The 22,927-nt window shown below is 45.4% G+C and overlaps 1 protein-coding gene across 2 annotated transcripts in view; it reads left to right on the forward strand.

The window, feature by feature from the left end:
- Positions 1-22,927, forward strand: part of SH3GL1 (SH3 domain containing GRB2 like 1, endophilin A2) — a 247,184-nt gene that overhangs the window by 190,708 nt on the left and 33,549 nt on the right. For both annotated transcript variants that reach the window (XM_069962566.1, XM_069962567.1), the window contains exon 7: positions 4,147-4,375. In XM_069962566.1, the coding sequence (XP_069818667.1) occupies positions 4,147-4,375 (229 nt within the window). The remainder of the gene's footprint in view (positions 1-4,146; positions 4,376-22,927) is intronic.

Consider the following 22,927-nt stretch of genomic DNA (forward strand, 5'->3'; position numbering starts at 1 on the left):
TTGCTTCTCACAGCCGTGAAATGGCTTTTACCGCTCCATTGGAGGTTTACGAAAGCACCTGAATTTGGCGCTTGGTTGCTCATGGTGGATACACAGTGGGGGAGATTTGTCAAACATGGTGTGAAGTGAAACTGGCTCAGTTGCCCCTAGCAACCAATCAGATTCCACCATTCATTTTCCAAAAAGTCTGTGTGGAATGAAAGGTGGAATCTGATTGGTTGCTAGGGGCAACTGAGTAGGTTTCACTTCACACCATCTTTAATAAATCTCCCCCATAGTGCAGGATAAAAGAACAAGTGAGCTGGGAAACAAGGTCACATGCAAGCTTTGTGAAACGTTTCCCCCCCCTGGAGGAAGTTTGGGGAGTCTCTGAGCCCTAGGGGTTATTCCTCAACATCTCTTACTCCAGTCCCCCCCCCCCCCCATTTGTGGTAGCCTAAGTTGTGAAATGTGCCTTCATGTTCAGAACTTTTCATGTAGCTTATGCATTACAGGTGCCTGATGTGTACATAGTTAGTCTGTGACCTGTTCTTGTTCCTATTCTGTTCTTCCCTCCCCTCTAATCCCCTCCTTTCCCATCCTCTCTCACTTTCACTTCTTCCCTCCTTTTCCCGCCATAGCACAACTTATAGGTGCATATACAAGTGAGACAGTAGTAAGTGTACTTCACTGTTCTTATGTAAGGCTGTTTCATGTGTAGCTCTGTGGTTTGATAATCGCCCTGATGTAGTAGTAGTAGTAACAATAAATAATAATAATAATATTTTTTATTTATTGAGCACCAACAGATTCCGCAGCACTTTTTCCGTGCTATGTTACTTTTTTGAACTTTGTGATGCTATGGCTCGTTTCTGATTTTATTGTTATATGAAAAATTTCAATAAATATTGAAAAAAATATGGAATATTGAATATATGAATAAATATGGTGGAAAAAATTTGACTAAATAGAATCAGAAATTATGCATAGAAAAACAAATATGATGTTTTGAACTAACTATAAGAAGGTTACCCAAAACATTAACCAAACATATCCAACCAATTCAACTAGTTACAACCTACAATAGGTATACCTCTCTATCCCAGCCTTTTTTAGGGAAACCGTCACACCCCACACATCCAACTTGCACAAGGAAATGCAAACCTTATCCCACATATCAACAGAACATATGACAGCAATACCAGCTACTACACAACAAGAGCAACAACCCCCCCCCCCCCAAAAAAAAAAAAAACAACAACTTATTCCAGATCCAGTGCTACGTAAAAAAAAAGGGGGGGGAGGGGAGGGGGGGGAGGAGGAGGGGGCCATGTGTCTTGCTGAACAGGGGCAGTGATGCACACACCGGACCTATCTTATGTTCAGCCGGTGCGGCTGCCAGGGGCCCAGAGGGGGAGAGGGGCCTGCTGGGGGAAGATTTGAAAGCAGCTAAAAGGAAGCAAGCACGGCTGGGGCTGGCAGCACATACATAGGCACACTCTGCACATCCTACTGCTGTCACTCCCATCTCCCAGAGCGGCCGCCTGCACCCCCTCCCTCTCCCAGGACCCGTGCTGTACAGAGAAGACCACCACCAGCACAGCTTCCTCACTCTGCTCTGTTCCCCTCCACCCATCCCGGCAGTAGAGAGGTCAGCACACCCTGCTCATCAGAGCAGCCCCTCCCCCAAACCCTCACTCGGGATGGAGCATCAGAGTGGGGGTGTTCCTGAGAATATGTGCTGTGCTATGTGGAAGGTAAGGAGTGTGCTATGTTTGTGTGATGTTAGGAGTGTGCTATGTTTGTGTGATGTTAGGAGTGTGCTATGTGTGTGTGATGTAAGGAGTGTGCTATGTGTGTGTGATGTAAGGAGTGTGCTATGTGTGTGTGATGTAAGGAGTGTGCTGTGTGTGTGTGATGTAAGGAGTGTGCTGTGTGTGTGTGATGTAAGGAGTGTGCTGTGTGTGTGTGATGTAAGGAGTGTGCTATGTGTGTGTGATGTAAGGAGTGTGCTATGTGTGATGTAAGGAGTGTGCTATGTGTGTGTGATGTAAGGAGTGTGCTGTGTGTGATGTAAGGAGGGTGCTATGTTTGTGTGATGTAAGGAGTGTGCTATGTTTGTGTGATGTAAGGAGTGTGCTATGTTTGTGTGATGTAAGGAGTGTGCTATGTGTGTGTGATGTAAGGAGTGTGCTGTGCTATGTGTGATGATTTAAGGAGTGTGTGATGAGGTAAGTGTGCTGTGATCTGTGTGACGGCGGACCAGAGCGGCCTGCAACCCCCCTTTATATCAAATCCCCTTCCCCTTTAAAGATACTGCCCCCCCCCAGATCGGGACCATTAACAACATCCTACCTCCAGAATAGCGAATCAAAGTGGTCTGCACCGCTCCCCCTCTCAAGGACGGCAGGTGTCGCAGGTGAGGGATACAGTTGCATATATACATGCATATATCTCTCTTCAGCCACAAGCAGTGGCGGATTCTAATGTGGGCGGTTCGGGCGGGCGCCCGAGGCTCCGGGGGGGCCCATGCCACACCGCCCACATTATAATGCCGTCCACGCCGCCGCACTCTCTTGTGACCGCAAGCATTGTTCACTTGGCTCCCACTGTCCCTGGCTGATGCGCGGCTGTCGGCGGTGTCCCGTCCTATCCCTGGCAGCACGCGCATCAGAGAGCTCCCCATGCGCTTGTGGCTGTGACTTCCGGCGCACTGGGAGCTGTCTGATGCGCGCGCTGCCGGGGATAGGGCGGGACACCGCCATCAGCCGGGGACAGACGGAGCCAGCAGGACAGGAGAGGCTCAACGGGGGAATGGATGGCAGGTGAGGTTTTTTTTTTTTGGTTTTTTTTAATCTGCTGTGCACAGGGCGTGGGGGGGGGAGGAAGAGGGGGACCATCTATAAGGTGGGGGGGGGAAGGGGGGGACCATCTATAAGGGGGTAAGAGGGGGACCATCTATAAGGGGGTAAGAGGGGGACCATCTATAAGGGGGTAAGAGGGGGACCATCTATAAGGGGGTAAGAGTGGGACCATCTGTAAGGGGGGGGGGAAGGGGGACCATCTATAAGGGGGTAAGAGTGGGACCATCTCCTATAGGATTAGCACCCTCCTCTCCTGACATCCTCTGTGCTGCTGGGACCTCCCCTATAAGACCAGCGCCCTCCTCTCCTGACATTCTCTGTGCTGCTGTGACCCCCCCTATAAGATCAGCACCCTCCTCTCCTGACATCCTCTGTGCTGCTGTGACCTCCCCTATAAGATCAGCGCCCTCCTCTCCTGACATCCTCTGTTCTGCTCGGACCTCCCCTATAGATCAGCACCCTCCTCCTGACATCCTTTGTGCTGCTGAGACCCTGCGGCCTTCCTTACTGGCAGGCAGTGTTTATTGGGGACAGCGTGGGGGGGCTGTAGCGGATTATAATGTGGGTGGATTGATCGCGGGGGGGGGGGGGGGGGGGGGCTATAGGTTGGGTGGACAGCCCGGGGCCCAGGGTACATTTAATTCGCCACTGGCCACAAGAGCCTCCTCCATACACATACTCACCTTGCCTGCCGCAGCGTTCTACATTCTCCCTGGTGCACGGGTAACACGCCAGGGGACTGCGCCAGGCCAGCTGAGTATGTTCAGGAATGTGGTGGCATGGTTTGCTTCTGTTGATGAAACAGGAAGCAGGTAAGTTTTTGATTGAATCAATGTAGGTACATGGGGGCTACAAAGGGGAGTTTAAAAAAAAATAACACAACAAGACAATGTAATGACACACCCTGCAGATGTATGAATAAATTATTTTTTTTCCATGATCACCGGAGCTTAGCTTAGCAGCTTTAGCTGCCTTCTGCTCCCCAGAAACCCTTTAAATCTATAGACTGGGGAGACCAAGGAATTTTTCCTGTCTAAAGGACACATTCCTAGTAAACCGTTGCTGTGTATGTTCAAAAATTATCCTGCTAAGAACGCCAGTTAGAATCTCTGCCATGAGAGGCAACACATAGGCACAAGATTTTCTGCACCTATCACTATTTGATTATGGTCCCTTATATCACTACTACAGGTAATTTTATTAGATTCTAAGGATTATCAAAAGGGACAAACATCTGATATCTTGTATTGCTTTAGTCTTTTGTTGACATGGTATAATCTGTACTTTTTTTTTCTTTATACAGGTGGAGCAGGTTAGTCAGCTTTCAGCTCTAGTGGAAGCACAGGTGGATTATCACAGGCAAGCAGTTCAAATACTTGAGGAATTGTCAGAAAAACTCAGAGATAGTGTTCGTGAAGCTTCCTCCCAGCCTAAAAGAGAAGTAAAAGTTAAGACGCAGGCAAATTATGACTATGGTGACAATGACCATTCCAATGGTGGAATTTTCTGTAATCCTGTTAACAAAGCACCAGGTAAGATCTGTAACATCCCCTTCTCCTGAAGCTTCTCTTTTGAAAGGGTTGTCTTAGAACTGAGGGGGCTATGGGTTAAGAAAAGCATGTGATAAATATTAGGTCATGTTATAAGCTTTGGTTTTAACAACATGGATAAGCGACAGAACTAATGTCAGGGCCTGTATACACAAATGATCCCCAGACAGCAGAGAGGGATTAATACTGTGTATTCCCCAATGTCTGCTGTCACGAATTTGGAAACCCATTATACAACAGTTAAAGGCTATGTTCACACGGGGCTTAACACCGTCCATTGCATAACAATGGATGGTGTTAAACTGCCGGCCGCCGGGCCATTCCTGAAACTGATACTGCTGTATCGGTTGCATGAACATTATTTTTTTTTACTGTTGATTTTGACAATCCCTGTCATTATAGAATCTTTTAAATATTAGGGTCTGTGTAACACAGTACTTAATTCCTGCAAAACTCTAGGATGAAAACTTTCTGGGCCCGGATTTATGGATTTTAATGTTTTTAAGGCATTGCCCTACTTCTTGTTGTGTTAGGTGAGATTTATGGGAGGATTTACATTATACCTTGTCATGGCATCTGTTATAGTATTCTCTGTGAGTACAGTAGAGAAGACTGTATTTAGTAGATTGGCCTTTTTCCTCATCCCCCTCCACCATTACACCCAGATTATTTTTGAGGGGACCACCATTTCAGTTTTAAGCGTCTTATTTATATAGGTTTATATACAGAGATACACAGGTCCGCAACAAATGTCCGCAACATAGGCTTATAACATAACATATCATATAATAGCTGATGCAGTCCAGAGCTCCCATATATTTGGTGTTGCATGTATGTGGAAAGGTAGGGAGTGAGGTAACTCTCAAACTAAAATTGAAGAAGAAAGAGGGGGGAAAGAGAAAGAAATAAAAAGAATAAGCCGAGGAAGAAAAGGAGGAGAGGCGGAGAGAGGGGAAGGGGTACAGGCAGCCCCTCACTGAGCCAAGAGAGACTTGTATTCATTTTAGTAAATTGGTCCCAATAATACCAAGTCCAGAAGAACCGAGAAGCACGGCCATGTAGCTGTGCTGTGGGGTCCTCCATATTTTTAATGTCTTCAACTTTGCGGACTCACATGAAAATTCTAGGGGGGGTCAGGCTGACACCAGAGAGCGGGGATACAAGCTTGGGTGGCGCTAACTAGGTGTCTGAGAACGGCGTGGCGGTAACTCTTGAGAGGGATATCTGCCACATGTAGAAGAAAAAATGTGGGAAAGAAGGGGAGTTGGTAATCAGTGAAGGTTTAAGAGATACGCCACATTTTTTTCCAGAAAGAGTCCAATTTCAGACAATTCCAGAAGGTATGTAAAAGGGAACCTTCCCCACCACAGTTCCTCCAACAGTGTGGAGACACCTCAGGAAAGATCCAGTGTAGACGGGTGGGAACCTGATACCAACGGGAGAGAAGTTTATATCCTGCTTCTTGAAGATGAAAGGAAATAGAGGAGAAACGTGTGCAGGAGAACACTCATTCTACCTGTGCTGTAGAAAAGGTAATATTCAGGTCCTCTTCACATGAGGCAAGGAAAGGAGGAGGCGGTTGTTCCGGTGGAGAGCTCAACATGTTGTAGAGAAGGAAGAGGGAATGACGAAGAGGCTCAGAGCCAAGACAGAGAGACTCTAACGGAGTAGGCGTGCAGTAGAAAATGGTGAAGCTGTAGTGACCTCCAGAACCCTAAGGGAGAGGGGTCGGAGAGATCTTTTGAGGTCAGGAAGTGATAACCATTCAGAGTCCTTGAGGAAGGAAGTGAACCGAAAGACACCAGCCTGAAACCAAGCACGAAAGACCGAGTCTTCAGTACCGGCTGGAAGAGAAGGATTACCTAAGACAGGAAACAGCGTAGAAGGGTGTGGAGCAAGAAAGCCAGAGGCAAGGTGTTTATTGCATATCTTTAACGTTGAGGCAATAGTGGGATGTAGACCGACAAAGCGGCGGGCTAAGGCCGGTATCCATGGGGCCCCCAACAGGGAAAGAGGTGAGAATGTCATCTCCAAACCAACCCATAGCTTAGTGGAGGCGTGACGATGCCAGTCGAGAACCCTAGAAAGATAGGAGGCATCATAGTATTGATAGAGATTAGGAAGGATTAGACCTCCCCGTAGTTTTAGAGTGATACAGGACCAATTTTGCTAACCGAGGTTGTTTATGCGCCCATATAAATTTGGTAAGAAGTGACGAGAGTTGCCAGAAGTAGGACAAAGGCACCTCCCCTGGGAGGGCTTGAAAAAGGTAAAACAGGCGGAGTAAAATATTTATTTTGAAAAAAGAGCAGCGTCCAAACCAAGTGAAAGTGCCTTTGTGCCACCGAAGGAAATCTTTCTCAGTGAGTTTAAGCATAGGCAGAAAGTTTGCCTTAAATATGTCAGAAGCAGAGGGAGTGAGTTGGACCCCTAAGTACCCCAGAAAAGAACGCGACCAGCGAAATGGGAAAGAAGCCTCGAGAGAGGTGGCTACAGAAGAGGGAAGAGAAAGATTGAGCGCCTCAGATTTTTGTAAGTTAATCTTATAATTGGAGAGAATTTGATATCTTGCTAACTCCGAAAGAAGATTGGAGAGGGAAAAAGAAGGCTGAGTGAGGAAGAATAGGAGAACGTCGGCATAAGCCACTACTTTATGGTTTACAGACCCCACTCTGACCCCAGAAATATCTGTATTTTTCCTCATCTCTCTGAGAAAGGGCTCAAGGGTTAGGATGAAAATGAGGGGGGACAGAGGGCAGCCCTGCCGCTTTCCATTATATATAGGAAATGACGCAGAGAGAAGGCCATTGACCGAGACCTGAGCCAAGGGGTGAGAATACAAGGAGCCAATCCATTCCAGCATGTGAGGCCCAAGACCAAGGTGCTTGAGAGTGACAAAGAGAAAAGGCCAGCTTACTCAGTCAAAGGCCTTCTCCGCATCTGTAGATAACATACTCGGAAGGGCTGTGGACCAGGCATGGTGGACAATATTAATGGCCCTTGTAGTATTGTCACGGGCCTCATGCATAGGCATGAAACCCACTTGATTGGGGTGTATGATGGGTTGGAGAAGGGGGTTAAGACAAGCGGCCAGGATTTTGAAAAAGAATTTAAGGTCCAAATTCAGAAGGGAAATAGGGCAAGAGTTTTGGCATTTAGAGGCATCTTTTCCCTCCTTATGGATGACAGTGATGTGAGCATGGAGGGAATCCGGGGGGAGAGAGGAGCCTGTAGAGACGGAATTAAATGCGGACAAAAATTGGTCCCTGAGAAGGGGACCAAAGGTTTTATAATAGGGCAATGTGAGCTTATCAGGGCCAGGAACTTTGCCTCAAGGAAAGGACTTAATTGCCCACTACCATTCTCTAGCAGTAATCGGAGATTCAAGCGACGCAGTACTCTCGTCAGGCAGGCAAGGAAGTCCGGAATCTAAATGATAGGAGGAAATGGAAGAGGAAAGAGATCCCGAGGAGGTTGGGGTCACAGTGGGAGACAAACCATGCCAAGGTTCACATAGTAGGAACAAAAGACATCCGCTATTTGTGAGGAAAGGGTTACTTTAGAGCCAGAAGGTGAGGAGACCTGGGGTAAATAAACAGGCTCTCTGTAAGCGCAGGGTCTCTTGCCAGGTTTGTTGCAGAATTCAAAATAGTGGTGACGACATCTCTCTAGGGAGGCCTTGGCATCTGCAAGAGTGAGGTCACGTAATTTACCGTGCACCCGTAGCTATGGAAAGAGTCCTCTTATGTTGCTTATCAAGGTCCGCAATCTGCAAAAGCAATGACAGTATTTTGTCGGAATGCTCTTAAGACGTGAAGCCAATTTGATGAACGTTCCTCGTATGTAACATTTATGGGCCTCCCATACAACCAAAGTGGAAGAGTCGGGGGTGACATTAGTGGCAAAATAGTTGGTTAGATCCGAATTAATTTTGTTAAAAACCCCTGTATCCCTTAGCAGGGTCTCATTTAGGCGCCAGCGCCATGACCTAGGTTGAGGAGGGGAAAAAGTCAGAGAAAGGGAGAACAACGCGTGGTCCGAGAAAGAGACTGGATCAATGGAAGCGGCAGTCACACGGTCCAAATGAGTGTGAGAGAGAAACAGGTAGTCAATACGAGAGTATAGGTTATGAGGGTGCGAAAAGAAAGTATAATCCTTGTCACGGGGGTGAAGGAGCTGCCAAACATCCATCAACTGATAGGAGTGCATGATTTGTTTAGTCCATCGCAGAGAATGGAAAGAAAGAGAAGAGTGACCAGAAGAAGAGTCAAGAAGAGGGTCAAGGGCCATGTTGAGATCACCACCAAAAACTACCATTCCAACAACGTTCTAGAAAAACCAGTTGGCCAGTATTTGGAAGACAGACCGTACCAAAGGTACAGAGAGTACCAGCTATTTTACCCTTCACAAAGAGGAACCGTCCCTCTGAGTCTGACCTCTGGTCTAAAAACTCCCATGGAGCAGAACGGGTGAACAAGATAGACACCCCCTTTGTTTTAGAGTCTGGCGAGATCCTTCCTGCACTTGATCCTTCCGGAAATGGTTTTTTTGGATAAAGACCTCCGAAACACGTTTAGCCCAAAGAAGACGCAACAGGGAGGAGTGTTTCTCTGGTATGTTCAGACCCTGTGCATTAAGCGAGACACAGAGTATAGAAGACATGGCTCAGTGAGGAGCGACCTGAGGGAAAGGGGGAGGAGAAGGGGGAAAAGTAGGGAAGGGCAGAAAAGGAGGAGATAGAGAGAAAGGTAGCAAAAACCCAGACACTAGGAAGGCCGGGAGTCTGAAAGACAGCCGACCAAGAACCTGTGAATAGGACTGTGTGGGGAAACGTGTAAGAGCAGACCAAGCTTAGGCATAGAGCTCCTAGGAAGAGAAGGTCAAATGGGAACTTAGTGGCATGGAGATAGTAAAGGGACAGTTAGGTGAGCGAGAGGAGGGGAGCAATAGGAAATCCAAGGGAAGTGGAAAAAGTAGAGTGGCGGACCTGCATCCTAGAGAACGTAAATACACCTACCCCTTTTAACCCCTTAAGGACAGAGCCTGAAATGGCCTTAATGACAGAGACAAATTTTATGAATATGACCAGTGTCACTTTAGTCATTAATAACTTCGGGATGCTTTTACCTATCCGGCTGATTCTGAGATTGTTTTCTCGTGACATATTGTACTTTACATTTCTGGTAAATTGGAGTCGATACTCATAACAAATCTTTATGAAAAAAACCCAAATAATGTGAAAAAATGTGAAAAAATGCATTTTTCCAACTTTGAAACTTTTTTGCGTATACAGAAAGTGGTTATACCACATAAATTATATATTAAATAGCATTAGCAACATGTCTACTTTATGTTGGCGGCATTTATTAAACTATCTTTCATTTTTTTCAGACGATAGGAAGCTTAAAACATTAGCAGCAAATTTCCAAATTTTCAGTAAAATTTCAAAATCAGATATTTTTAGGGACCTGTTCAGGTTTAGGCTGGGTTCACACTATGTATATTTGAGGCTGTATTTGTGAGGCTGTATAGCAACCAAAACCAGGAGTGGATTGAAAACACAGAAAGGCTCTGTTCACATAATGTTGTAATTGAGTGGATGGCCGTCATTTAATGGCAAATATTTGCTGTTATATTAAAACAACGGCTGTGGTATTGAAATAATGGCCGTTATTTACTGTTATATGGCGGCCATCCACTCAATTTCAACATTGTGTGAACAGATCCTTTCTGTGTTTTCAATCCACTCCTGGTTTTGGTTGCTATGAGGACCTGACATGAGGACCAAATACAGCCTCAAATATACATAGTGTGAACCCAGCCCTAAAGTGTATTTGAGGGGCCTGTATGTTAGAAAGCCCCACAAAGCACCCCATTTCAGAAACTGCACCCCCCACACTCTGCAAAAGCACATCCAGAAAGTGTTTTAACCCTTTAGGGGAGTCACAGAAATAAAAGCTAAGTGTGTAAGGAATTTGAAAATTTTAATTTTCTGTGCAGAGATTTTATTGTAATCCAATATTTTTCATAATTATAAACCTATTACCAGAGAAATGCACCCCAATAATTATTGCCCCGTTTCTGCAGTTTATAGAAATACCCCATATGTGGCCCTATTGCGCTATTTGACGCAACCACAAGCCTCAGATATAAAGGAGCGCCTAGTGAATTTCAACGCCTCTGTTATATTTGGTCATTTTTGACTGTACCACTTCAGGTTGGCAGAGGCTCTGAGGTGTCAAAACCTAAAAAACACCCCTAAAGGGACACCATTCAGAAAACTACACCCCTCAAGGAATGTAACAAGGGGTGCGGTGAGCATCTGGACCCCACAGGTGCTTCACAGATTTTCCGAACAATATGGCGTGAAAAAAGAAAAATTTATTTTTTACACTAAAACGTTGTTCTAGCCTTCAATTTTTCATTTTCTTAAAGGGATAAGAGGCAAAGAAAGACAAAAAATGTGTAGCGCAGTTTCTCCCGAGTACAGAAATACCCCACATGTGGCGATAGAGTGCCAAGGGGGCGCAGGACGAGCCTCCAAAGGGAAGGAGCGCCAATTGGCTTTTGGAAGCTGAATTTCACTGAAAAGGATTTCAAGGGCCATGTCGCATTTACAGAGCCCTCGTGCTGCCAAGACACTGGAAACCCCCCACAAGTGATTTCATTCTGGAAACTACACCCCTCAAGGAATCTAACAAGGGGTGCAGTGAGCATATGGACCCCACTGGTGACGGGCACAAATGTGGAACAATTTGACGTGAAAGGGAAAAATTTCATTTTTTCACTTTCATGGCACAAATGTGCCCGTCATCAAGGGGTCCATATCCTCACTGCACCCCTTGTTAGATTACTTGAGGGGTGCAGTTTCCAGAATGGGGTCACTTGTGGGGGGTTTCCAGTGTTTTGGCAGCACGAGGGCTCTGTAAATACGACATGGCGTTCATCATCCATTCTAGCCAAATCCAACCTCCAAAATCCAAATGGCGCTCCTTCCCTTCGGAGGCTTGCCCTGCGCCCACATGGCGCTTTATATCCACATGTGGGGTATTTACGGACTCGGGGGAAATTGCTCTACACATATTGTGTGTTTTTTTCTCTTTTAACCCCTTGTGAAAATGATAAATTCAAGGCTAAACCAACATTATAGTGTAAAAAATGTAATATTTCATTTTCACGCCACATTGTTCCACATTTGTGCCTGTCACCAGTGGGGTCCATATGCTCACTACACCCCTTGTTACATTCCTTGAGGGGTGTAGTTTCCATAATGGGGTCACTTGTGGGGGGTTTCAACTGTCTTGGCAACACAGAGGCCTTTTGAATGCAACATGGCCCCTCAAAATCCATTCCATCCAAATCCAGCCTTCAAAAACGAAATGGTGCTCCTTCCCTTCGGAGGCTTGACCTGCACCCGCATGGTGCTTTATGTCCACATGTGGGGTATTTACGGACTCGGGGGAAATTGCGCTACACATTTTGTTTTTTTTCTCCTCTTTTAACCCCTTGTGAAAATGATATATTCAAGGCTAAACCAACATTATAGTGTAAAAAATGTAATATTTCATTTTCACGCCACATTGTTCCACATTTGTGCCCGTCACCAGTGGGGTCCATATGCTCACTTCACCCCTTGTTACATTCCTTGAGGGGTGCAGTTTCCATAATGGGGTCACTTGTAGGGGGTTTCAACTGTCTTGGCAACACAGGGGCCTTTTGAATGCAACATGGCCCCTCGAAATCCATTCCATCCAAATCCAGCCTTCAAAAACCAAATGGCGCTTCTTCCCTTCGGAGGCTTACCCTGCACCCGCATGGCGCTTTATGTCCACATGTGGGGTATTTCCGTACTCAGGGCAAATTGCTCTACACATTAAATGTTTTTTTTTATCTTTTAACCCCTTGTGAAAATGAAAAAACATGACAAGATTAATGATTTAGAGTAAAAATTTTACAAAAATTACACTAAATGTTGGTCTAGCCTTGATTTTTTTCCATTTCCACAAGGGGTTAAAAAAGAAAATGAACACAAAACGTGTAGGGTAGTGTCCCCTGAGTACGAAAATACCCCACATGTGGGCATAATGTGCCATATGGGCACAGGGCAAGTCACCAAAGGGACAGAGCGCCATTTAGAGGCTGGAATGGAGGATGGAGGCCATGTCGCAATTACAAAGCTCCTGTGCTGCCAGGACAGTAGAAACCCCCGACAAGTGACCCCATTCTGGAAACTACACCCCATAAGGAATCTAACAAGGGGTGCAGTGAGCATATGGACCCCACTGGTGACAGTCACTTACGTAGAACATGTGCCGAGAAAATAAAAAATACAATTTTTTTTTATTTTCACGTCCCAAATGTGGCCGTCACCAGGGGGCCATATCCCCGCTGCCCCCCTTCTTAGATTCCTTATGGGGTGTAGTTTCCAGAATGGGGTCACTTGTGGGGGGTTTCTATTGCCCTGGCAGCACAGAGGCTTTGTAATTGCATCATGGCATCCTCTAATGGGAATGGCGGCCATACCTACTTAGCTGGGGAAAAGGGACAATTCTAATTTATTTGGGGGTATTAGGCCAATTATTAGTTTATAAGGTTGGAAATGACAGGTGTCCATCAAATTCAACCTGTGTTGATCCAGAGGAAGGCAAAAAACCCTCGTGAGGCAGACGACAGTAGCCTTATCACAGGGGAAAAATTCCTTCCTGACTCCATAATGGCGATCAGAATAATCCCTGGATCAACGTGACCCCTGAAATAGGAATAAGGGACAGAATTTAGATAATGTAGAACCCCAGTGACGTGTGGTGCGCCTTGAAGCGATCCAGTATGCAGAGGTCGGGGCGATCAGGACAGGTGTCACACGGGAAAATGGTGTCCTTCCTGATCCCCCTGTTATGCCACACTCTGCACTTCTTCTGGGGTCTCCCTTTCTCCAGTGTGGGGGACGTCACCTGGAAAATGTTGTCCTAGTGCGATACGGGGTCCTTCATATCCAGAAGCGCTGGGTCCGCTCCATGGCTGCTAAATATTAGGGCTCTATTACTGCTTCTGATATTCTCGGATCGTGACGCAAGCTACAGTAGCTCGGGCAGCGAGAGACCAGAGGAGGGGGTGCTGGTATAAAAGTTATCCCCGTACAGGTGGTAACCTTTATCCAGCAGTGGGAAGATCAGTTCCCGGACGATCTCCCCACTAACTCCGAGGATGGGGGGGGGGGGGGGGCGGCATCTGGGGGCTGGATTCGGGTGTCCCTTCCTACATACACTCTAAGGGTACATGTACACTGCGGAATCGCGACAGATAACCCTTCGTGCATTCCACAGCTGGCACCCACCGGCGGACTGATGCAGGCGCACGTCTCCATCCGTGTCATAGACTCCATTCTATGCACGGGCGGATTCCGCTCTCCGTCCAACGTGTTCATTCTTTGGATGGACGACGGATTCCGCCCGTGCATAGAATGGAGTCTATGACACGGGTAGAGACATGCGCCTCCATCAGTCCGCCGGTGGGTGCCAGCTGCGGAATGCACAAAGGGTTATCCTTCGCCATTCCGCAGTGTGCACGTACCCGAAATCTGTAAGTGTACCCTGAGGTACTGTCACAGAGTGTGTAGAATTTCACACCATACCGTCATCTCTTATTGGGACGGTACTGGCGGAAAAGACGTGTCTGGGGGGCAGCGTACGCTACGCTACCCCCAGACACGTCACTGGATGATGAGGATGATGAGGAAAGAAGGATCCCCCCATTCATCCTCACTGGCTGTTTCGGTGTCGGAGGTAATAATAACGTATCCCTCTGACGCCGAAAACACTCTGGGGGCCATCTTTATACGGGGATTAGTATATGGGGTATATAGTGTTGTAGTGTCAAACTTTATTCAATGTAGTGTGGTGTAATGTAGTGTTTTTTACGTGTTTTTTTACAGTAAGTATAAAAAAAAAACCTACGCCAACAAAGGAGTTGCTGATAAATGCCGCACTTATGTGCGGCACTTATTAGCAGACTGTGGCAGTAGAATATAGAAAAAAAACACCCTACGCCAAAAAGGAGGAGTTGCTGATTAGCAGCGTATTTTCATGCGATGCTGATCAACACTCAGCGGCGATAGGGTGCGGAAAATAGAAAAAAAAAAATTGAAAAAAAAATAAAATTTGAAAAAAAAATAACATTTTCTACATTCTGAACATCCCTGTAGCTGCTGATAAGTGTATTACACATATCAGCCGCTAGAGGGCAGCAGAGCGCAAAATACGGAAAGAGCCGACGCTGGAGCCGAAAATAGCCGAGAGAAGCCGAACGTGACATCACGGAAGAAGCCGAAGACCCAAACGAAGGCGAGGATGCCGCGAACCCGGAAGACGCCGATCAGGAGCCCGGGACAGGTGAGTAATGTACAAATACCTGCCCTGGACCCCTCAGCTAGGTAGCCGAGGGGTCCAGGGCAGGTATTTACTATTTTGTGGGACTCTGATCGCCGTGCCACCGGCCCGATCGCAGTGAACGGCCGGCCGTTCACGGCGATCGGGCCGGTGGCACGGCGATCACCATTACTTTTTACAGTAATGGCGGTCGGTGCCGTCCTCGGACAGCACCGACCGCCATTTTTTTTCCGGGTCATCGGGTCGCCGATGACCCGGAAAGGTTCCGATCGCCGCTATTGGCTGATCTGAATTGATCAGCCTATAGCGGCGATCGTAAGCACGGGGGGTGTTAACCACCCCCCGTGCCGAGAAGCTAAGATGGCCTGCTATGATTTATAGCAGGCCATCTTCCCCGACCGCTGTGTGTGAACACGCAGCGATCTGGGAAACATCGGGCGTAAATTTACGCCCTGATGCGCCAAGTACCAGGGCGCGAGGGCGTAAGTTTACGCCCGATGTCGTTAAGGGGTTAATGACGCACATAACATAGCAACACCAAATTAGGACATAAGAATACATACAAAAATGTGACAGCTCTCACTGGCTTCCAGGAATGCTGGTAGAGGCTGAATGTTTTTTTTTTTTTTTTTTTTAACATTTATTGCCCCCTTAACAGCTGTAGTTAACCACATTGGTTTTCTCCTCTTTCTACTACATTTATTCCCTTATGGTATGTATCGTTCACAAGATCTACCCAGGATACTCTTAAATATGTCCCATTTCTCTTTTGTAATTTTATTTCAGAGGGCGTTGCCCCAGTGTATGTCCCTAAGTTCCTTCCTGAAGTTTAATATTTTTGTAGCCCCCCCTACTAAACATTTTATTAAAGGATAAATGAAAACTTATTATGTTGTCACTATTACTTAGGTCAGTGCTTCTCAGTGCTTCTCACTATTACTTAGGTCAGTGCTTCTCAAACACTGAGGCGGGCCCAGCTGGGGAGCCAGTTTTCACAAAAGTAACTATGATCTGCACAGTCCTTTTGCTATTTGCAAAGATCTCCATTTTAACAACATTATTAATTTATTTTGTACTTGCTTTATTAGTATATAGAGCTTGGGAGACTGGTGAAAGCTAGCCCTAGCATTATTTTCAGCTTTTGAATGGACTTTCACCACAGATAGTGAGGCTCAGGCACCCTCTTGGTCAGTCTGGTGAGGCCAAGGCATTGCATTGGGTGAGGCTCCAATAGAAAAATTTTGAGAAGCACTGACCTAGGTGACCCCCCCCCCCCCACCACCACCTTTACTTTTAATACCAGGTATGTCATGGGTAGAGAGGAGCGAACTTCGAGCATGCTCGAGTCGATCCGAACCCGAACTTTCGGCATTTAATTAGCGGTGGCTGCTGAACTTGGATAAAGCCCTAAGGCTATGTGGAAATTATGGATATAGTCATTGGCTGTATCCATGTTTTCCAGACAACCTTAGAGCTTTATCCAAGTTCAGCAGCCCCAGCTAATCAAATACCGAACGTTCGGGTTCGTATCGACTCGAACCCGAACCCGGTTCTCTCATCTCTAGTCATGGGTCCAAATAGTATGGGAGCTGCGCTGAGGATAAAAGTAGGAAATGTACCTTTTATCCTTCCCACCCTGTGCGCAATAGGGACATATGAGCAGTTTAGATTCTTCTAACCTGCTGATAGTTTCCCTTTAACTTGATATTTAGACCACTAAGGGTGCGTTTACACAGAAAGATTTATCTGACAGATTTTGGAAGCCAAAGCCAGTAATGATTTAAAATAGGATAGATCCCAATCTTTCCTTTATGACCTGATCCCTGTTTATAGTCTGCTCCTGGTTTTGGCTTCAAAAATCTGTCAGATAAATCTATCTGTGTAAACGCACCACTAGGGTCCGTTTACACACACAGATTATCTGACAGATTTTTGCAACCAAAGCCAGGAATGGACTATATACAGGGAACAGGTCATAAAGGAAAGATTGAGATTTCTCTTTTTTTCAAATCCATTTCTGGTTTTGGCTGCAAAAGTCTGGCAGATATCTTTCAGATAATCTGTGTGTGTAAACGGACCCTTAGTCATGCAGTCTTTTAACCCCTTGAGAACCAAGCCCAATATGACCCAGTGGACCAGGCCAAATTTTGTAAATTTGACCCTTTATTCATTAATAGCGTTGGGATGCTTTTACATATCTTAATGATTCTGAAATTGCTTTCTCGTGACATATTCTCTTTTATATTACTGGTAAATTTGAGCGGATATTTATAGTGAATCCTTATGAAAAATCACAAAATAATGTGAAAAATTGTAATTAATTTCATTTTTCAAACTTAGAAATATTCTGTTTGTAAGCAAAATGTATCTAATAAATTAAACGCTAAATAACATTAGCAATATGTCTATTTTATGTTGGTAGCATTTTTTAAACTTGCTTTTAATTTTTTAAGACAATAGAAAACTTTTCCAAATTTTCTCAAAAATTTCAAAATCAGATTTTGTTAGGGACCAGTTGAGGTTTGAAGTTAATTTAAGAGGATTGTATGTTATAACCCACACACACACACACACACACACACACAAATCACCCCATTTCAGAAACTGCACCCGCTAAACTGTTCAAAATCACTTCCAAAAAGTTATTTTAAACCTTTAGTTGAGTCACAGAAATTAAAGGTATGTAAGTGTAAGAAAATAAAAATTTTCAATTTTACATATTGTAATCCCATTTCTCTCATAATAGAAAACCTATTACCAGAGAAATGCACCACAATATTTATTGCCCTGTTTCTGCAATTTATATAAATACCCCACATGTGGACATAAAGTGCTAAGCGGGCACAAGGAAAGCCTCCAAAGGGAAGGAGCACTGTTTGCATTTTGGAAGCTGGATTTGGCCAGAATGATCGATGGATGCCATGTTGAGTCTACAAAGCCCAGTGCTGCCAAAACAGTTGAAGCCTTCCACAAGTGACCCTAATATGGAAACCACACCCCTCAAGGAATGTAAAAAGGGGTGTAGTGAGCATATGGACCCCACTGTTGGCAGGCACAGTGTGCCGAGAAAATGAAAAATTACTTTTTTATGACTAAAAGGTTAGTCTAGGCTCGAATTTTTCATTTTCACAAGGGCTTAGAAAAGAAAAAAAACTACAACACATGTAGAGTAATTCCCCAAGAGTACGGAAATACCTCACATGTGGACGTTTAATGCCAAGCGGGCGCTAGGAAAGCTTCCAAAGGGAAGGAGCGCCGTTTGGATTTTGGAAGCTTGATTTGGCCAGATTGGAGGACGGAGGCCTTCCACCAGTGGGGTCCATATACTCACTACACCCCTTGTTAGATTCCTTGAGGGGGTGTAGTAGAGCAATTTCTCCCGAAGGCAGAGTAGAGTAGAGCAATTTCTCCCGAAGGGGGAAATACCCCACAAGTGGACATAAATCACTATGTGGACACAGGACAAGCCTCGAAAAGGACAAAGTGCTCTCTTGAAGCTGGAATGCCCTTTTGAGCGCTCATATTACCAGGACTTCACTCATGACAGGCATGTAGGTAGGGATAATAGAGGAAAAATAAATTAGACATGCACGGAATTGGCAGACAGTTGCAGACATTCTCAGGAAAATAAATAAACACCCAAAAAAGGACAGCATTACAGAAACGACATCACCCAAAAAATATATTTGGAAGGTGTAGGGCGTATGAGCATTTCAAAAATGTATTTTCCTGGACTGAATGTGCTGCCAATTTTTACACTGCTCAACTGTTAGGCCAGTATGACTCTGCACGTCTGTATTTGATGCCGACATGGAAAGTCTGCCCTCCACTAAGGGTGCGTTCACACTGAGCACAATTGGTGAAATTCCGCGGAGGCGCTTTCTGCCCTCGAATTTCGTCTGCCCCAGTGTAAACCAGTGTGTCTATGGGAGGGCTTGCATGCCTCCGCTCAGAAAATTGACATGTGAACAGAGAGCTGTGGCACGCAAGCCCTCCTATAGAAACACTGTTTGACACTGAGTCAGGCAGGGGCTCTGCTGCAGAATTTCACAGATTTTTCTTAGTGTGAACGTACCCTTTTGGAAGATTCACATGGAATGGATCCGCAGTAGATTTTATGCTGCAAATTTGCTGTGAAATCCGCTGCGGATCCCCTCCTGTCATTTCCAATTAGGTTAAGTGGGCTAACTGTTACATACCCACAGCGGGCTGACAATCCCGCTACGGGTATGTAACAGTTAGCTTATGTAACTTAACCTAATTGAAAAAGGAGGGGATCCGCAGCTGATATCACTGCAAATTGGCAGATGAAAACACACTGCAGATCTATTCCGTGTAAATCTACCCTGAGGGTACGTTCACACTGATAAAAATTGGCGGAATTCTGTGGCGGAACTCTTCACTGCGGAATCCTGCCTGTCCCAGTGTAGACCAGTGTATTTATGGGAGGGCTTGCGCGCCTCCGCTTAAAGAATTGATATGTCAATTCTTTGCGCTCAGCCACGAAAGCCCTCCCATAGACACACTGTTTGACACTGAGGCAGGTAAAGCTCCGCCATGGAATTCTGCAGATTTTGCTCAATGTGAACATACCCTTATTATGGCGTGTATGTCACCTTTAAATCTAAATGTGGTCTAAATAAGGAGATAAGCACTGTGTTGGCTGACAGCTGAAAAGTAGAAATGGCAATTTTCACACTGCTTAACTCAGGTCAGGCCAGTATGACTTTCCACATCATTATGTGATGCTGACATGGAAAATCTGCCCTCCACTATTTATGCCGTGTATGTCTTCTTAAAAAAAAACAAACTACAAATTTGAAACTTCGGGAAATTTGAAGGTTGGAAAAATTTAAAATTTGGAAATTAGTACTCCATCACTGTATGGTACGCCTTGAAGCACTCGTTGATGCAGAGACCTGGTTTATCAGGACAGGTATCGCACTTTTAACGTGTGTCCTTTCTAAACCCCCTTTTGTAGCAGACCCTGCACTTTTTCTGGCTTCTGCCCCTCTTGCCAGAGTGAGGGACTTCGCCGGGAAAGTGCTGCCCTGGGACAATACGGGGACCTCCAGTTCTAGAAGTACTTGGCCCTGCTCCTTCTTCACCACCATAAATTAGGGCGTAGACGACTGCCTCCTGAAACTCAAAGTATTTCCCAGGGTGGCCGGCACATCGGTTAAGTACAAAAGCGTTGTACAATTCCGTTTGGACCATGTGCACGGCCATTTTTTTTTGTACCACATGTTAGTCTTTCGCAGCGCACTGTATGGCTTGAGGACCTAATCTGACAGATAAAATCGTCCCATATAACGATTGTAGTCCTAAGTACAATAGGGTTTCAGTGCAACTGCGGTGGTACCGCGGACTGGGACAGGGGTCGTTCCAGCACTATGGATTGTAGTCAAAAAATGGACATCACGTTTGGCCCTATATTTGAATAACAAGAAGTTGTCGCTACAAAGGGCCCTGCTTTTACCCCGTGGCAGTGGTTGTGCCACAGGATAACTCTGGAGGCTTCTCTGATTTATCCTCACAATGCTGCAAGCTACAGTACCTCGGACTGCAAGGCATTGGAAGAGAGGGAGACTGTTATAAAAGAGCTTCCCACTAACTCCCAGAGTGTTGGGGGGGCATTCTAGGGGTTGAATGTGGGTGTCCCTCCCTTTATAAACTCTAAACCTGTGAGTGTACCCTGAGGGTACAGAGTTTGTAGAGTTTGATGCCGTACCCCGCCCTTTTACTAGGCAGGTACTGGCAAAATTGGACTCTCCCCTTGAAGCTGACAAGGGATTCGTCAATGGAGATATATTTGGCTGCGGGATGATGAATGAACGGCCTTACTCTGTATAGGCGATCGTAAGAGGGATCATCCCGGGGAAGGGGGGGGGGGGGGTCCAGCTGTGGGTTCCAGAAAAAAAAGGAGGAGACTGGATTCTGGGCCAGGAACTGCTGGGCATACAAATTAGTTTTTACGACCATTAGATTTATCAGTTCTTCACTGAAAAAGAGCTTGAAGTGTAATTCAGTGAAACCTGAGGGGTTCAATTGGATTCCTGAATGCCCCACAAATTCAGGAATCTGGGGTTCAAAATTTGGGGGGGGGGGGCAGCAGCCAGAGAGGAGAGTGTTTTTATCGAGCTCCTGCCTTTCTTCAACTATACTAGCGACGTGGACCTGATACCCAACATTTATTCCCTTTTCTCCTAACCGGACTTCTTCCTGAAAGCTCGGTGACTGCTCCACTACCAGGCACCACCGGTTTTCAACGAATTACAGGATCCCCAAGGTGGAGTACTCTCCGTTCCCAAAACAACAAGTGTGACACAGTTGAAAAATCTGCCGGGTAAGAAACTCCCTGCCTCAACCTCTCGACCCCGCTCCACTCCAGCAAGCCAGTCTACGGATATTCCCCGTTCAAACTCCCCTGCAGCTTCTAAATCTTCTCCAGCTAAATCTTCTATGGACTCTCAAGGTAATCAAGGATCCTCTGCCTCTAATCTGGTGTCGGATACCACTGCTAAGACCACCACTCTCTCCCCTGCAGCTCCTATGTTTATCAGCAGTACTAATCAGCTCAGTCCCGGCAGTTCTCGTTCATTACATGAATCAGTAACACAGGATTGCCCATAATCTGCTGCTGCTACCTGGACCCTGCATATATTTCACCCACTACTGCTGCAGCGTTCAAGCTCAAGAGCATCGATGCATCTGATGCCCCACTGACAAGCTTCTCTCTTAGGAAGATGTTGTTATCGTTTAGGGACTCCCTCCTAGAGTCCTACTTGCAGAAACAAAAATGGGTGAGCTGATCACTTCGCATAACTTACTATCTGATGCATGCAGGAGAATGGAGGAGGAGATGCATAATTTGAAAAGTAGAACCATGGCCTTGGAAGATCAGATTAGATGCAACAATTTGAAAATACGAGGAATTCAGGTGTCTGTTTCACCATCGGACCTGCCTTCTTATATTCAGAAGTTTATTAAAACTGTCCTACCTAATTGTACAAATAAAGAACTGGTCATAGACTGGGTTCGGAGGGTCCCTAGACCTAGTTATCTCCCCATGGACACTCCAAGGGACATTATTACACATATTCACTTCTTTCGGGTAAATTCTGCATTTTTGAAAGCAACCAGGAATATGGAGGGTTTACCGGACGACTACCAGTGGATATCGGTGTACTCTGACTTATCCCCGGGGACTCTACAATGGCGTAGATCTTTTGCCACCTTTACTAAGCTATTGAAAGAAAACCAGATCCGGTATAAATGGTTTTCTGCTACACACCTTGTCGCCTATAAGACTTCTAACCCGAGGAAGGGATGCAGTTATGGCGTTCTTGGCACCCTTGTAATGATCAACACTAACTGTTCTTGGACAGGAGGATTGTTGCATATACTTTCCTTTTCGTCTCTCTTCATCGTTATCAGGCATTGGTCAGGCAATGCGCCCTTCCCCACCGTGACTAATGTTATTTAGTATTATACGTTATTGTTATGTCATGTTTGTATTTTCTTATGATTGTATGATGTTAACGCTTGTACTCAGCATGTCCATGCTACCTTGTATATTCCTGCATTTTCGGTACACATGACGGATAGTACAAGTGATACAAGTTTTTGACCGTTATGGTCAATGATTTTTCTATTAGCTATTGACTATTTACTATACCATCTCGACTTATATACCTGCAATTTGCTTAGTAGTGTTTCTTGTATTCCTGCAACTTGATACCTTGCACTTATGCTCAGCACGATATTGTAGTATATACCTGCTTACTTACTGGCTTTTTGATACACCGTATCAGCATTTCTCCATACATGTAACAGAACTCCTCTACACCGTATCAGCATCTCTATTGTGTTCACTGCATGCCATCACATCTATTTTATATGCGATTCCCCACACTGTATTGTTGTGTTCTCCTCTAACCACATCTTACCTGCATATACATATAGTGGGATTTTTCTACGTCTTCCTATGTGTTAAATGTTTATAGACCAATATCAAGCCTTATTTCAAATATATGTATGTTTTATTTTGTCTTTTGAAAAATTTCAATAAAAAACATTAATCCAGAAAATTTGGGAGTGAGGGGTGGGGGTCCAGATGGGCTCACTTGAATTGGGGGCTGGGTTGGAG

The sequence above is a fragment of the Dendropsophus ebraccatus genome, chromosome 3 (assembly GCF_027789765.1).
Source record: "Dendropsophus ebraccatus isolate aDenEbr1 chromosome 3, aDenEbr1.pat, whole genome shotgun sequence".
In the NCBI taxonomy this organism is placed as follows: Eukaryota; Metazoa; Chordata; class Amphibia; order Anura; family Hylidae; genus Dendropsophus; species Dendropsophus ebraccatus.